Source organism: Manis pentadactyla, chromosome 11 (genome assembly GCF_030020395.1).
Source record: "Manis pentadactyla isolate mManPen7 chromosome 11, mManPen7.hap1, whole genome shotgun sequence".
Lineage (NCBI taxonomy): Eukaryota > Metazoa > Chordata > Mammalia > Pholidota > Manidae > Manis > Manis pentadactyla.
The window spans coordinates 92,705,837-92,720,579 of NC_080029.1; the positions used below are offsets into that span (position 1 = coordinate 92,705,837).

The 14,743-nt window shown below is 43.4% G+C and overlaps 2 protein-coding genes across 11 annotated transcripts in view; one reads left to right on the top strand and one right to left on the bottom strand.

Annotated features, from left to right (window-relative positions):
* Positions 1 to 17: 17 nt before the first annotated feature.
* Positions 18 to 12,557, bottom strand: ZSCAN29 (zinc finger and SCAN domain containing 29). 6 transcript variants are annotated; one of them, XM_036923648.2, is made up of 6 exons: positions 12,440 to 12,557; positions 10,609 to 11,046; positions 9,907 to 10,111; positions 7,356 to 8,051; positions 5,049 to 5,516; positions 18 to 3,189 (listed from the first exon to the last, which is right to left on the bottom strand). In XM_036923648.2, exons 2-6 carry the CDS (start codon positions 10,921 to 10,923, stop codon positions 2,321 to 2,323), a joined length of 2,553 nt encoding a protein of 850 aa, XP_036779543.1. In that variant the 5' UTR covers positions 10,924 to 11,046; positions 12,440 to 12,557; the 3' UTR covers positions 18 to 2,320. The 6 variants fall into 6 exon arrangements, with proteins under 6 accessions (XP_036779543.1, XP_036779544.1, XP_036779542.1 ...); XM_036923649.2 differs by lacking the exon at positions 12,440 to 12,557 and adding an exon at positions 11,355 to 12,062 and having other exon boundaries at positions 10,777 to 11,046; XM_036923647.2 differs by lacking the exon at positions 12,440 to 12,557 and adding an exon at positions 11,618 to 12,058.
* The window catches only part of TUBGCP4 (tubulin gamma complex component 4), a 46,351-nt gene continuing 43,725 nt past the window's right edge, over positions 12,118 to 14,743 (top strand). For 2 of the 5 annotated variants that reach the window (XM_036923656.2, XM_036923658.2), the window contains exons 1-2: positions 12,123 to 12,464; positions 13,796 to 13,924. In XM_036923656.2, coding sequence (XP_036779551.1) covers positions 12,387 to 12,464; positions 13,796 to 13,924 — 207 coding nt within the window. In that variant the 5' untranslated portion in view covers positions 12,123 to 12,386. Of the gene's footprint in view, positions 12,465 to 13,795; positions 13,925 to 14,743 lie in introns of all 5 variants that reach the window. The other 3 variants (XR_005032327.2, XR_008992585.1, XM_036923655.2) reach the window with 3 other exon arrangements.

Sequence of the window (14,743 nt, forward strand, 5' to 3'; positions counted from 1 at the left end):
CCTGAAGAAACACTGGGTAATTTATAGACGTAACTTTTATTAACACGGTATCCCTGAGAGGCAGATTAAGGTATAAACATTATTCTGCTTTACAGAAAGGGAAATGGAGGCAGGCTGACTTACACACAGACATCTGCAACCAGAAATCTTACCTATTGACACCCCAACCAATGCTTTTTCCACAAGACTGTACATAGGTACACTGAACACAGTAACCTCATTTAAATAACATTATAGTGCTCTTCCTAAACCATCTCAGATCCCATGGCATTGCTTCAGGCTGGTGTTTCTTATATCTTCCTGTCTGCTTAGGCAACAAAACTGAGATACCATCTACCCTTAATTCCTAATAAATGTTAGGAGATTCTTCATTCTGGTCCTCAACACCAGAACCCTAATTAATCTCTCATCTAACACAGTACTATGAATTATAGAATATTCTATCTGTCCACTCCTCTCCCAGATCTCATTCCAGCCACAGGACTCTAAATGCAATTATGAAACAGCTACTTATTCTAGGCTTTGGCCATCCACTCATGTTCCTCTTTTCTCTGACATGCCCATGGAAGTATCTTCTCAAGATACTAGTTTCTGACCCTGTCTCCCTTAGGAGCTAGTCTCCTAAAACTCTCCTTTTTCTTACCCAGTACCAGCCAGCTATTTCCTTACTAATAAGTATAGCACAGTACCTGATTGACTACAGATACTGGGAGCATCACCTCCTGACCTCCCTCTGGCACTCCATCTTTCAGCTAAGGTGATTTTTTCTGCCTCCTGCACAACCCTTATCATACTATTCCTCAAATTTTGTGCTGCTCCAAACTGGTCTAACCTTTCTTAGAGTCTGTCATTTGCCCGTTGCTCCATCTGCACAGAACACTTTGCTCCCGTTTCCCCATTTCTCATCCCCTCAGCACTCAGTTTTGCGATTCATTTTAGAAAGGTCATCCCACTCTAATTTACCCCTTAATTTCCCTCTTTTGAACACTAACTGCTTCAAGAAGCCACCTTGAATAAAGAAAATACCTCCTAGAGTTTTCTTATAGCAAACTCTAATGCTTTAAACCTTAACATTTGTGCATAGTATTACAATCTAGCTTTCTAGATTTCTCTAGAACTGTTGCGTCTCTACATGTGCACTTTATTATTTGTCCATGTCAGTGTAATCTGTTTTAGACTGTAAGGACAAGGGCCAGGGTCTGCTGAACTTGTGCTATACAGGGTTCATCATACTACTATGAACATACAGGCAATTAATTCAATACTATTTGATTATAATGATCAGAATTATGGTGTCTGAAGAGGTGCTTTTAAAAATATATGTATGTAGTTAATATGTGCATGTGCATATTGGCAGCTCTTCTGAGTAAAGATAATCTATTTTCCTTGTTATTAGAGTAAAAAGTTGTTGACACAAAGTGGTCTGTTTTCCCAGTCCACGGGAATGTGGCTGCTCATTTTAAGCTAGCGAGAGTGTAAGAGTGCCCATGGGGTGCTTAACACTAAACTAGGTGTTTGGAGTGTGTGCATATGGACAACTTCCTTTTGGCAGCTCCAACTGCTATCCCTATCACCACGTTCAGCTGGCTTACTTTTTGGGCTTCTGGACCACAAGGGACCAGGTGAGATGAAACAAAAAAAATCAAACTAGATGCCATAAAGGTAGTATTTCTCTATTCCAAATCTTCTGGAGCTTGGAAGAAACAAACAAATGGAGGGTTCACACCTCAATATTTATACAAAGTTTACATTGTTTCCCCATATAGAACACCTAGGTTCTTGACAAGATGATTTATAGGTCATAACCAAGATGAACATTAAACCCTCCTTTAAGGTAAATGAAGAATATGCAACACATGGCATTCTGAGCATGGGCTTAAGTGAGCAGAAATGTTTGTTTTTGCATTTCTTGTATAAAGAGCTACACCCACTCAGTGAGAAAATGCTCTCAACTTCTCCTTGAAATGCTATGATGGGTTTTTCCAGCTGAAATGCAGCTGAATAACAGTATGAGTAAATAAGGTACATATCAAATTTATAGGACCTTCTACTATCTCCTCTCTATTAAGGGAACAACATAGGTACTGTGAGGGAAAGGTATTGTTATTCAGGTGCAGGCAAGGAAAGAGACTGAAAGCTTCTTTTCATTCTTAAGACATCTGGGGAGTTTGTGGATCCAAGAGAAGAAACAGACAATTGGGTAAATCCTAAAGTATTTCCTAAGCTAGCTGGGCCAGAACAGGAGATGGATCTCATTATTGGAAGCTTTTTCAAACAATTTCAATACATTTATTGAGGCTCTTTATAGAATTTCAGGGGCTTACTTAGGTGCTGACTGTGACAGAAGTTTTTCTCGTGTATGGATTTCTCGGTGCTTATTAAGAGCAGAGCTTTTACTGAAGCACTTGCCACAGTCATGACACCCATAGGGCTTTTCTCCTGTGTGGGTTCTGTGATGGGCACGTAAGTCAGAACTCTTACTGAAACTCTTTCCACAGTCAGGACACACATGGGGTCTCTCTCCTGTGTGTATCCTCCGATGTGCACTAAAATGAGAACTGTTATTGAAGCTTTTTCCACACTCTTCACATTGATAGGGCTTTTCTCCTGTGTGGGTTCTCTGATGAATTATAAGGCTTGAGCTCTGATTGAAGCGTTTCCCACACTCACTACATTGATACGGTTTCTCTCCTGTGTGGATTCTCCTATGGGTGATGAAATTTGAACTGTCACGGAAACTTTTCCCACAGTCAAGACACTTATAAGGTTTCTCTCCAGTGTGAATTCTCCGGTGTCTAATGAGGCGTGCACTCCGACTGAAGCTTTTCCCACAGTCAGTGCAGTTATATGGATTTTCCACTTGATGAGATATCTGGTGCATGAGGTGGGAGTTTGGACCAAAGCTTTTGCCATATCTGAGATATTTATAGAGTCTCTCCCCCAGGTAAGGTCTCTGGGGACTTAGAACTTTACCTAAACTCCTCTCTGGAACTGTTGGTTTTCCTTTTCTCTCCCCTGAGGTCTTTTCCCATTGTCTTCCTAATCTACATTGACTCTCACTGCGTTTACCCTGATTAAGATGCCGGGGAATTTTCCTTTCAGACCTTGCAAGTAATGTCCTATGTAGTTGTACCTCCTCAGATATATCCCGTTTTAGATTGTCTTCATTCTCAAATCCAGCCTCAAAACCTGATATAAGAATAGAATTTAAGAAGTTATCCATTTCCTCAATTATTATGCACCAGGGTAAATCAAGTATCACATTGGATGATTAAAGATAAAAGGGAGCTCTAGATCCCAAACAACTCCATCTATAAAATTCCAGGTTTTTATTTCTTTACTTAGTAACCTGTCACATGCTTCTCATCTATAGAAGAGCTCATTCATACATTCTTTGAACTCTTTCTGGATATCCAGGATCTTCAGAAAATCCCCTCAGTATAACAAGAAAAACCTACCAGAATTCAGATAAAACTATTATTATGTTTATACAGGAAAGACACTTAGTAATGCTGTATTTTTGCCTCATCTCAGGCCTATCATTGGATTCTACTTTATATTCTTCACTGGCAACTAATGGGGTTAGAAGGGAATGCCCAGGAAAACTCTGGGAAGCTTCCATATCCAGGAAGAGCTGTATGAGTTCCCTTCCCCTTGAATTCCAATATATGCTGAGAATAAAAACAGGGTAGAAAAATAATTGTTATCTCTGAAAGAACAAAAGACCTGAGAGAGAAACTGTTAGGAATGTCTCTCTAAAGCATTTTCTCTACCCACGGCAAAAATAATCAGTAAGTGTTCCAAAAGCACCACTCCAATGCTTAAGCTGAGCTTTTACTATTCTTCTGAGAACCAAATTCCAGGTTTTCTAGGCCTAAGCTATGAGAATTTGCATATACTTGCAAATGTTCAAACTGAATTTGCAAAATCTTCAGATAAACTCTAGATCCCATATTCCCTGAACTAAATCTGAGAGCAAAAGAATGCTGAGTGTCAGCCTGTATATATAATCCCTAAAAGCAGTATTTCTACCCAGAAGCCCAGTCTTAATGAGATGCTCCCTGAAATAGAGGTTCATTAGATTAAATGAAATCTCAGAACTTTAAATACGTTAATATGTATTGTGAGTCTCCAAGAAGGGTATTTAACATTTTCTGTATCTAGAAGCCATTTTTTAGGAATTGAATTCCACCCTCACAGAATTGATACTCCATGGAACACCCTTGAAGAATACTGATCTAAAGAACTTTTGGAAAACTTATTTACTGAATGCTTACTATGTGCCCAAGCACTATGCTAGGTGCTCCACCACGGTACCTCATTTACATCTACCTTATGAGATACATCTCAATACATAAGCAAACTTACAGGGTTAAGTAACTTGCTCTAAGTCACTCAGCTAATGAACAGAAGAGTCTAGACTTTTATACATATACATGTATAACTCTCAAATCAGAATTCTTCCCACAAGGAGGGAAGCTATAGTAAAGTTTTTTTTCTTCTAATAGCTAAGATTTAAAAGATCAATTCCCTCAGAAATCTCAGACTTTTGCATAAGTGTGTCTGCAAAAAGAAGTTATCAGATTTTCATATATGTGAATAAAGCAGACATAACTGGTATACAAGCTGGAAGTAGAAGAAAAAAATATAAATGAGAACGAACTTGTAAAATCACCCTCATCCCACTCCAGGTAAAAGACATGCTACTTGGGAAATGTTAGCTTTCCGATTCCTACTAGTAAACTGCCTAGAAACCTAGCAGCCCTGGCAGATCACATGTAAATGACAGCACATTTACAAAGTCTGCAACCATCTTGGGTTGATGCTGTACTGTGAGGAGGCAAGTCAAGTGAATAATGTATATCCCCTCAGCTGCTTTAATAGACAGGGAACATGAACATGGAGAAGAGAGAAAGTTGTAACAAAAAGAATCCTTGAGAGCTGAGTGTAGAGGCCAGCTCTCCTGATCTTTAACCTGTTGCCTTTTTTCCTAAATCCCACTGCCTCCCCTTTGTTTATTCAGACCTTAAGAAGTAAATGGATCTTACCACTGAGGCTCTGGAATAAGACTGGAGCACGGGTCATGACAGCCCCCAGGGGTACCTCAGTATCTTCATCCTCCTCAGAATCATCTTCTGTGACCTCTTCTAGCTCCTCAGCTTGCTTCTTAGCTTCAGCCTCCCTGGGATCCTGGACAGGGCAAGAGGCTGTCTCCTCTTCCTGCCCATCACTGGGCGGGGCAGCAACCTGGGCACTCACCAAAGCATCCATTTCTTCAAAAAAGGGACAGGTCTCTGGTGCGTGACCATTCTTGACTTTCCGGTAGCTGGTATGTAGGCTTTTAAACTTTGTCCGACACTGCTCTGGCGTCCTAAGGAAGCCGCATTCCCATAACTGCTCAGCCACTGCTCCATACAACTGGCTATTGCGGTGACAGTTTCGGAGAGCTTCATAAAACTGAGTCTCACTGAGAATTGCAAGGTAAGTCTTTGTCTCTTCATAACCCCAGTGTACACCTGCCACCAGAAAAGTAATTTCAGCACCATTTAATCCCAGGCTTTAGAGCCTCAATCCCTCAGTCCTATCTGCATCATGTAGAATTACCTAAGCTTGGGCTCCTAGATGAATAAGTAGAAGTACTTCATGTTTCCAAAATTTGTAACACATTCATTATAGAATGTTTTGCTTCCCTATATCCTGCAACAATTTCACAGAGACCTTTCCTACATTATCTTTAGCCATATTAAAAGAGGCCTTTCCACCTGATCACTGAAACAATCATGTACACTGACTAGAGTGCAGGATGCATTTCCCCGCTCTGATTCTAACTAGGAAATAACTGGGCGTGGATAGAAGACCCACAGTCAGTTGCTGTCAGCCACAAGTGACCCCAATCATTCTTTTTCCACCAGTCCTACCTCCTTTTATTTAAGCTTCCCAAAGAATGACTCAAAACCCCAAGAAACACTCTCTTTCAGAATCACACTGCTGTCTAATCCCTATTATGGCCTTCTGTCACTTGTACAATCTCAAAAAAACCCAGCAAGCTCAACAGTAGCAAAGACCTGAAGGGTACAAAATAAGGATTTTATAGTCATGTACCTTCTCCTTAGGAGCAAAGAACTGGTGGAAGCCAGAAGCAGAGCAGACACCATCTCTTGGCCTGAACACATGCTGGGGCCACAGCCCCCCGAACCTACCATCCCCCAGTTTGGGTAGTACTTAATCAGGATGATTACAGATTCTACTCCTGAAGGAACCCAAGGTAGAAAGAAGGGAGATTCAGTCTTTCTCCCACTTGAGGGCCACCTGGAAATTACGTTGCTTCTATTATCCTCCACTCACAGCAAGTGAAGGACAAGGGGAAAGAATTGGAAGATAGAAAAGGCAGTGGAAAAAGATGAAAAGAACAAAGATAATGAAAATAACAGCATTAAGACATGCCACACCTGTGATTTATCTACATCTATTCCGTGACAAAAAAGGAAAAAGAATGAAGGAAGAGGAAAACAAAACACTAGAACAGAACTAAAGTAACATAACAAAATAAAAAGTGGAAGGAAAAAAATTCACTGCTCACAGTGGAACCGCAACTTTAGAGATGTAGTCCTGTGGGCGGCCATGCTCCATTTTACAGTTGAAACAAACTGAAATGGTAAGGTAACTGTCCAAGTTCACTTAGCTGATTGGCAGTCAGGCTTAGAAACAGTCTCCTGACTCATACTTTAGTGATCTTTCCGTAAAAACATGGTTATGTAAATTACATCAGCAGTAATAAATGATACTTAAAAAAATGTTTCCACATTTCAACAGTGTTAAACAAGATTTCTTGCTGCAGGACTTCTTAGGCCTGTTAAAATGCCAGTATTTGTTGTGTATCTCATACACTTAAAAATGTTTCCCCAACTTTGGGCAATCCTCACTATGCCATTCTAAGTAAAAGGAACACATAATGAACTGACTTTCAGATTTAGGGGAGTAAAAGATAAAGCACCAGTTCATGTGCGATGCTCAACAAATACTAGTCCTCCTTAAGTATAGTGCCAAAATTTTCTCAGCCTGCAAGTATTTTATAATCAGGAAAGAAGTATTTTAATAAACAAATGGAATGATATTCCTTTTCAGGACTCTTTTTAATTTTCTTAGTATATTTAAAATATCTAAAATTATCTCCTGATTACTTTTATCTTACTCATTTTCCCACAAAACAGAATGAAACACATAAAGAACTAAAAGTGCTTCTTTGTTCTCCACTTAAGTGACAAAGCTGACAGGTGACTTTAAACCTCCTGACTCTTCATCCAGTCTCATAACTCCTCAAATCTATTCCCAAAACCCCAAGAAAAGCTTCTTACCACTTGGGCTTCGGAAAAGGACAGGAGCAGTCGAGTTGTTGGGATCCTGGGGGGTGGCCTCCTGGCCCACTTCATCACTGTCAGACTCCTCAGCCATGGCCTCTTCTGCTCCCTCTTGGTGCTGCCAGCCCCCTTGCTCTGGCTTCTCAGTCTCAGCATCACTGCCCACCAGGCCAGAGTGAGAGGCTGCCTCTTCCAAGCCATTATGGGGCAGGGCAATGACCTGGGCACTCATCAAGGCTTCCATCTCTTCAAAGAAGGGACAGGTCTCAGGTGGGTGGCCATTTTTTACTTTCCTATAACTTTTCTGGAGACCTTTGAACTTGGTGCGACACTGTTCCAGGGTCCGGAGGAAGCCATACTCCTGGAGCCGCTCAGCCACAGCACCATATACTTGGCTGTTTCGATGACAGTTTCGGAGAGCCTCATAAAACTCAGTCTGACTGAGAATTGCAAGGAGAGTTCGGGTCTCTTCATAGCCCCAGTGCATACCTGCCACCTTCTCATCCTCAAAGCCCCAGTGATCCTGTTCCAGCCAGCTTCTCTCTCTCCTGGATGGTAACAGATCAGCATGCGTTTGCCTGTCTCCTGTGTGACTGCCTCTTAGGAGTTCCTTCTCCTTGGAGCCCGAATCTGCGGTCCATGGCTCTCCTTGCTCCAACCTGGAGACCACACCGGATTTAGGAAATGGAAATCCTGCTTGCAGGGAAGCAAACAAAGGAAGGATATCATACTTTGGACTGATTATTAAAAAAACCTTGAGTTCAGAGTTCCTGCCTTTTTTTTAATCCAAGAGGCCTACAAAGAAAGTGTCTAAGGAATGTTTTCAGAAAGTTCAATGAACTGAAGAAAATAGAGAAATACATGAAAGCTCAATGAGAAATATTTTATTTTCCAGAGCAGGTGATGGGAAGAAAAGGTTGTTATGTGTTCAGAGCAGATAATTTCGTTCCTAGTTGCTCCCTAGCCCGCCTGACCATTTGTAGGCAGGTCTTGGCCCTGCTGGGAACAGTCACCTCCTGTGTCCTATAGTTCTCCACTTGAAGCTACAGAATTAGACTCAGAGTGATTTCAACAGGGAGGAGAGCTGAGGGGAGACTGTCCAACTCATCTTTTCCCTCCCACTCAGTCAACTAGTTCCAAAGGTGTTTTCCCTTAGCATGTCCTCTTTTCCTACTGCCACGATCCAAGTCTAGACTCCTTATCCTCTCACACCGAGGTAACTGTAGCAGTCACTGTCTTATCTAACTCCAGGCTCTTGCTTCCTCAGCTCACAAACGATACTGCTGAACCTTAACCTGAAGCCTGCCATTCCATGAACTGTCCATTCGTATCAAAATCTTCTCTCCAGAACACAGCACACATTTATTCACCACTCTGTGTCTTTCCTTTAACTCACTCCATTCCAAATTTAACCCTACCTTCAAGAAGCTGTATTTGCCAGTGCTCCCATGAAGCCTTCCTACTGCCTTCCCTCCACTCACACTCTACCAGACCCCTACTGTCCTCACACAATTGAACAACAAGTCGCTGTTTGGCACTGTTTCAGTTTGGTTCAGTTCAGCACAGAATTATCTTTGCTGTTATGTTCTCAACCATACTGTAAGCTCTTCAAGGATAGGTAACTTTTCTTATTGCAGAGTACCCTGCAAGGTATTGAGCCCGTGGTATGTGTTCAAAAACTGATTAATTCTGCAAGTCTGAGTGTGGGGTTCAGGGATTGCATCTGGATAAACAGAACCATTACCAAACTGGCTGAGAAAGCTAGCTAACATCTTGTATAAGATCAGATAATCAAAACAACCTCAACAAGCTAAAGAAATGATCAAACAAAACAAATACAAAATGGGGTTCAAAAGAATAAAAAGAAGAAAAACAAGTTCTACAAAATCAAGTATAAGAATAAGCACTAGGCACACAAAGACAATATAGGGAAAGCTGTTAGAGGAGTTCTGGGAGTTACCAAGTGAACAATAATCACCAGATAATTAGTTGAGCTATACTAAAAAAAAATTCAGTGAAATTCTTAAGTAAAATTCTTTCTTTGCTTATATATACCAGACCCTCACTAGGATATATATATAATTTAGTTGCCCACAATTAACATGATACTTGCAGAACTTAAAAGTTTCCAAGGAAGAGTAATAAGAACTTAGTAGGTCTGAAGAATAGAGCTTCTGGGGAAATGCTTACAGAAACAAATATAACTTAATTTGGAGAAAGAAAATGAAGAAAGATGTGCCTTCAAGTACAGAAAACAATTTTTATCTAGAAAATACTGACCTTGTATCATCATTACCAAAAGGAAATAAAATAGTTCCAAGTTCTAATAAAAACTAGGGAGCCATCCTCTGGCAGACTTATCAAAAGAGTAAATATAAGACTACTTACTGCAGCAGAGAACTAAACTACATGCCTCCAGGAGATCCCCAAAAAGCATACACTCTACAATTTCCACTCATTCCTGAAATCCCTTTCCCATTGACTATTCCCAACCCTACTTCCCAACTTAGCATGGCATCCTATCTTCCCATACAAATCTACTCCTCACCGCTCCTTTGAAAAGGTTTGAGCTTCTCCTTTGGGTTCATCTGCTCCTGTGGTCCCAGGTCTGGACTTCTTGCCCTCTCTTTCTTGGGTACACCCCTGGGCGGGGGTTCCACTGACTCCTGCCGAACACTTAATAACTCTCGTGATGATTTCAGGGGTGTCATCTTCTCCAAGCGCACTTCCTGCCCCTTCACAGAGACTGTGACCTAGAAACAACCCCCGTTAATTGTCACTGCAAGGTTGTAATGAGGGGCATTCCCAGAGGAGATTATTTAACACCCCAAAAGAGAATATCCTTTTGGAACATGGCTGGGGTGGGGGAACAGGAGGGTGAGTGGTTAATGGCGAACAAGAGTCTTCCTTATTCTATTACTATTAGCTGTTATTATTAGACCAGCTGGAACTCCAGAAAAAAAAGATCAAAATAGTAAACCCAACTACAGGCTAAAATTAATTCCCCTTCCTTCCCTATTAAGTAAAAAACTACGAAACTATGAATATCTCATTATGATAGGTAGCCAAGGTATTCCCGGGGTGCATCTCCGTATAAGCTCTAACTGAAAAAGTTACCTGTTCCAGGACCAGAAGTATACGCATCACCAAGAGAGATTGTGCCCCCTTTAAACCGCTCTGTACCTTGTTTTGACCCTTTATCCTGGCCCCTTCCCAGTCACATACTTCTGAATTCCTCCCCCCTTCTCACCGAACGTCCAGGTCTTCCAGGCTCTCTTTCTAAATCTTCCACCAGAGCCACTGCCTCCTCTCCACTTTCTGGACATTGCTCCTGTACCCAATTCTGGATCTCCCCAGGTAAGACGGTCAGGAACTGCTCTAGCACCAACAATTCTACAATCTGCTCCTTGGTGCGCACCTCCGGCCTTAGCCACTGACAGCAAAGTTCCCAAAGTTGGCTGAAAGCCTCCCGGGGCCCAGCTGCCTCCTGGTAATGAAATCTCCTAAAGCGCTGTCGGAAGGTCTCAGAGTTAGTGCTATTGTCTCTCAGAGCGGGTTTGGCCATCGTTCACAGCAGGAAGCAGCTTCCCTCCACTTAAGGGTCTGGGTTCCAGGGCTTACACCTATCTTTCCATGTCCTTGGAGAATCACCTGCAGATGAGTCTCTCTCTGTAAGAAGAGTTTCCTCCTAGGGTAGAGAGAAATGGCACTATCAGAAGAAATACATGTCTAAAGTCGTGCCAGAGCTGGCCTAACTTCCCAATACTTCACGTGGTCAGTGTGAAGTAGCATCCACTTCAGGACAGCAAGCCAGAACTGAGCATAAAGCAGACTTTTCAAACACTGCATTTCTGTGCGACTTCCAGGGCAGCCTGGGGAAGCAGCAGAGAAAAGAAACTAGTCTACTCCTCATCCACCTCCCCTAAATCACCGTGGGATCACAGTGTGATCCCACTTACATCCCCTGACCAATGTTACATAGACCAGTGTTCAAACCTTAAGGGAGACCTGGAGCTGGAGAAGATCTAAAGACAAGTCATCACTCTGATGGAGGTGACGAAAAGCCTCTGTCCAGCGGGCTGCAGCTGATCTCCCCACTAACTCCGGTGTTTTCCGAGGCCTCCATGTCCGCCCCGCCTCATCAGTCTGCACAACCACCGAGTCCCACCCTGACAACAAACACTGAAAACTGAGTCTTTGTTTTCTGTTTTCCCTCACAGTTTTCGCTCAGCAAGTAATTCGGGAATATTTCTACTGACGGGAAACCTCGCACTCTGGGAGAAGCTGGTTTTGGCTCCTGACGCGAGGGCTGGGTGGGCTTGGGGAAGTCACACTTGAGTTGGTGGAGAGAGGGAGTCCTTAGAGGCAGTAGAAATGGGCCTCCTGAGGACGATCTCGGGGCTCCGAGCGCTGTGGAGCTCGCCGGAGCGGGGCTCAGCTCAAGGAGCGTTGGGTGCTGGGTTCCGGCCTCTTTGTCTTCGCTCCCTCCGACCAGGTCATCCTCAGAGCGGGCACGCAGTCCCTCAAGAGGCCTCTGACCGGACTAAGCCATCCTGAGAGTATTCTCCGACCCACCCTTGGGAGCGGCTCCCTCTCGGGCTGTCCCTCAACCCACTCGCCTCTCTGCCCCCGGGCCAGCCTCACCCACTCAGGTCCGGCCCCCAGCCCAGGCTCTCCAGCCTCCCAGCCCAGCTCCCAAACCGGAAGTCCGAGCGGGCGACTCGGGCGCTGAGGGCGCTGAGGGCGCATGCGCAAAGGCGCGACCGTCTACAGAGGAGCCGCCGCCGGAGCAAGCGGGTGGGCCCAGCCGAGCGCGGCGCCCTTCCGGGACGCTACGCGCTGACCCCTTCCTCCGTTCCCGTCCTCTCCTCCCGCAGCAGTTGTCTCGGAAATTCGGATTCAGGACGACCGCCCATCCCAGGGGCCTGTGCACGTGCCGAGAACAGGACATTTGCCTCTGTGGTCGCCCGGAGGGGCCCTGGAGGAGGAGGGGGCGACGGATACAGGGAATCGAGGTCCGCCGTGGGAATGATCCACGAACTGCTCTTGGCTCTGAGCGGGTACCCAGGGTCCATTTTTACCTGGAACAAACGGAGTGGCCTCCAGGTACTATGCGGCTCAACGCGGGAGCTGGAGAGTCAAGAATGGGTGGACCTGAGCTGCTGCCTGTGGGAGGAGTCGGAGAGGGCGAGGGGGCGGGGCTTGGAGGCGCTGCGGCGTTCCGCAACGCGTGCTGGGTCAGGTTGACGAGGGCAGTGCCACAGGTGATGTGGACGCCTCGAGAGGCCTGGGCCTAGACTGGGAAAGGGCAGACCCCAAATGGCCCTTCGGGGCGGGGGTGGGCCTGGGAGCCTGGCACCCGGCCTAAGGCGCTGTGTCAGAGCAAGAGTTGCTGGGGAATTGGGTATCAAAGTAAGGGAGGCACTCTCCCATTTTCACACTTTACACTGTTTTAAACTGAGTTTGGAAAGCTAGTTCCAGTACATAGCGCTTAATACACAATAAGGGTGCAGCCAGTTTTGCTGACTGAAAAAATGAGAGTGTGTTTCCCTCACTACTCCAGGACATTTCTGCACTAGGAGAATTTGGAGGGGTGGGGGGGGGTGCTTATTGTAACCCGGAATGTACGAGGAGAAAGGGCAATGTAGTGTATCCATTATCTTATTTAATCTTTACAGATTAACCCCCATTGTCACAGTAGCTAGTGATTAGTGAGCTTGGCCTTGACCCCAGGTCTATCAGACTCCAGTATCTGCACTATACCTTTCTACCTCTGCTACCAGTAAGGTCATCTCACTCTCTCAGCAATTTATTAACTCAGGTATTGTTAGCCCCGTTTACAAATGAGCAAACTAGAGCTCAGAGATCTTCATGGTGGCTAGTACTGATAATGGCAAGATTTGAATATAGCTCTGTTTGATCACAAAGGCATGCCTGAGACTTGACATTATAGGCTCGGGAAGAGCATTAAAAGTGACATTCTTAGCCTGTAAAACTTATAAATCAAGCAAATGCCTTTTGTTATTAAGAAGTTGTAAAACCAACACAATGCTAAGCGTATAGGAGAAAAATGTTCAGGAAGTATTTGTGAGTGCTTGACTTTCTGAAGTAAAAAAACGATAACAGCATAAAAAAGATAGCTGACTTCCTTTCTTATAAAAAAAGTCTCAATCAGATATTTTTAATGTGCACCATTTTGTATTGTTTGAACTTTTTACCATGTGTCATTACCTATCTAAACAACAAATTAGGTCAGGGATGGGGAACAACACCTTTGTAGTGGTTTGGAAGTACTTTTGTAATCCGGAATTTACCAATCTTAAATGGGCATCTTGAGAAAGTGATATAAGTAGTGTAGAGCATTTGAAGCACCTCAAAGACTGGCTCACAGTGAATAGCAGGCATCAGTGTTTTTAGCATTATTTCTCTTCCTGCAGGTGTCCCAGGACTTTCCATTTCTCCATCCCAGTGAAACCAGCGTGCTGAATCGACTCTGCAGGCTCGGCACAGACTATATTCGCTTCACTGAGTTCATTGAACAGTACACAGGCCATGTGCAACAACAGGTAGGTTCCTCTTCTCAGGGAATTTGCACCTCCAGAGGACTAAACAATGTGCAGCCTTCAGTGAATACACCAATAATTCATGTGAAATAAGTCTCACGAAGTTAGGAGTTTCTCCTTAGTTGGGATTATTCAAATGAAAGCCAGGGAACTGTAGCTCAAACAAGGGGAAAATATACTTGGGGGCCAATTTAGGCGGACTTGTGAAAGAGAAAATATGCTTTGCCTAAGTTTTAGGAGATCTGAATTAAATGAGTTTGAGCTGGACAAGAGTTCCAATTCCAGAGTTACAAACATAAAGCATTATCTCAATTCCTTGCCATTTTGCTTCTAACTTCTTTGGTCACATTGAGGCAAGTAACTAAAATCTTTGGGCTTCATTCTTCTTACTTGTAAATAAAAATGTTAAACCAGAAAAGGTGCTTGGCATATAGTAAGAACTTAAAAAATATTATCCACTGATATAAATTAATTGGAAGTATACACTATGAGTTGTAATTAATAGTGTAGAAGTGAAGGATTTGTGTCCCCCACATCACTTACTGGCCATAGACTGCTCGGCAATACCTAATCTCAATAACTAAGGCTCAGTTTCCTTCTATAAAATGAGGATAATAATAGTACCTGTCTCATGGGGTTGTGAGAGTTAAACAAGGTAATTCATGTGAAGTGCCTGGTACATAGTAAGCACTCCAAAATTTTTTAAAGTGAAATTTTAAAGTTCCCTTTTATTTTGACAGTCTGCAGTCCTGCCAGTGGTAAGTAAAAAGATGAATGAATTGATGACTAATTCAGGGATGATTATTTCCCAGGTGGAAGAAA

Excerpts from the sequence above, each read along its gene's own strand:
- ZSCAN29 (XM_036923648.2), bottom strand. The coding sequence starts at position 10,923 with ATGGCCAAACCCGCTCTGAGAGACAATAGCACTAACTCTGAGACCTTC. Across the intron at positions 10,112-10,608 it reads CTGGAAGACCTGGACGTTCG|GTCACAGTCTCTGTGAAGGG; the intron begins GTGAGAAGGGGG and ends GGTTGTTTCTAG. Across the intron at positions 3,190-5,048 it reads CTTATTCCAGAGCCTCAGTG|GTTTTGAGGCTGGATTTGAG; the intron begins GTAAGATCCATT and ends TTCTTATATCAG.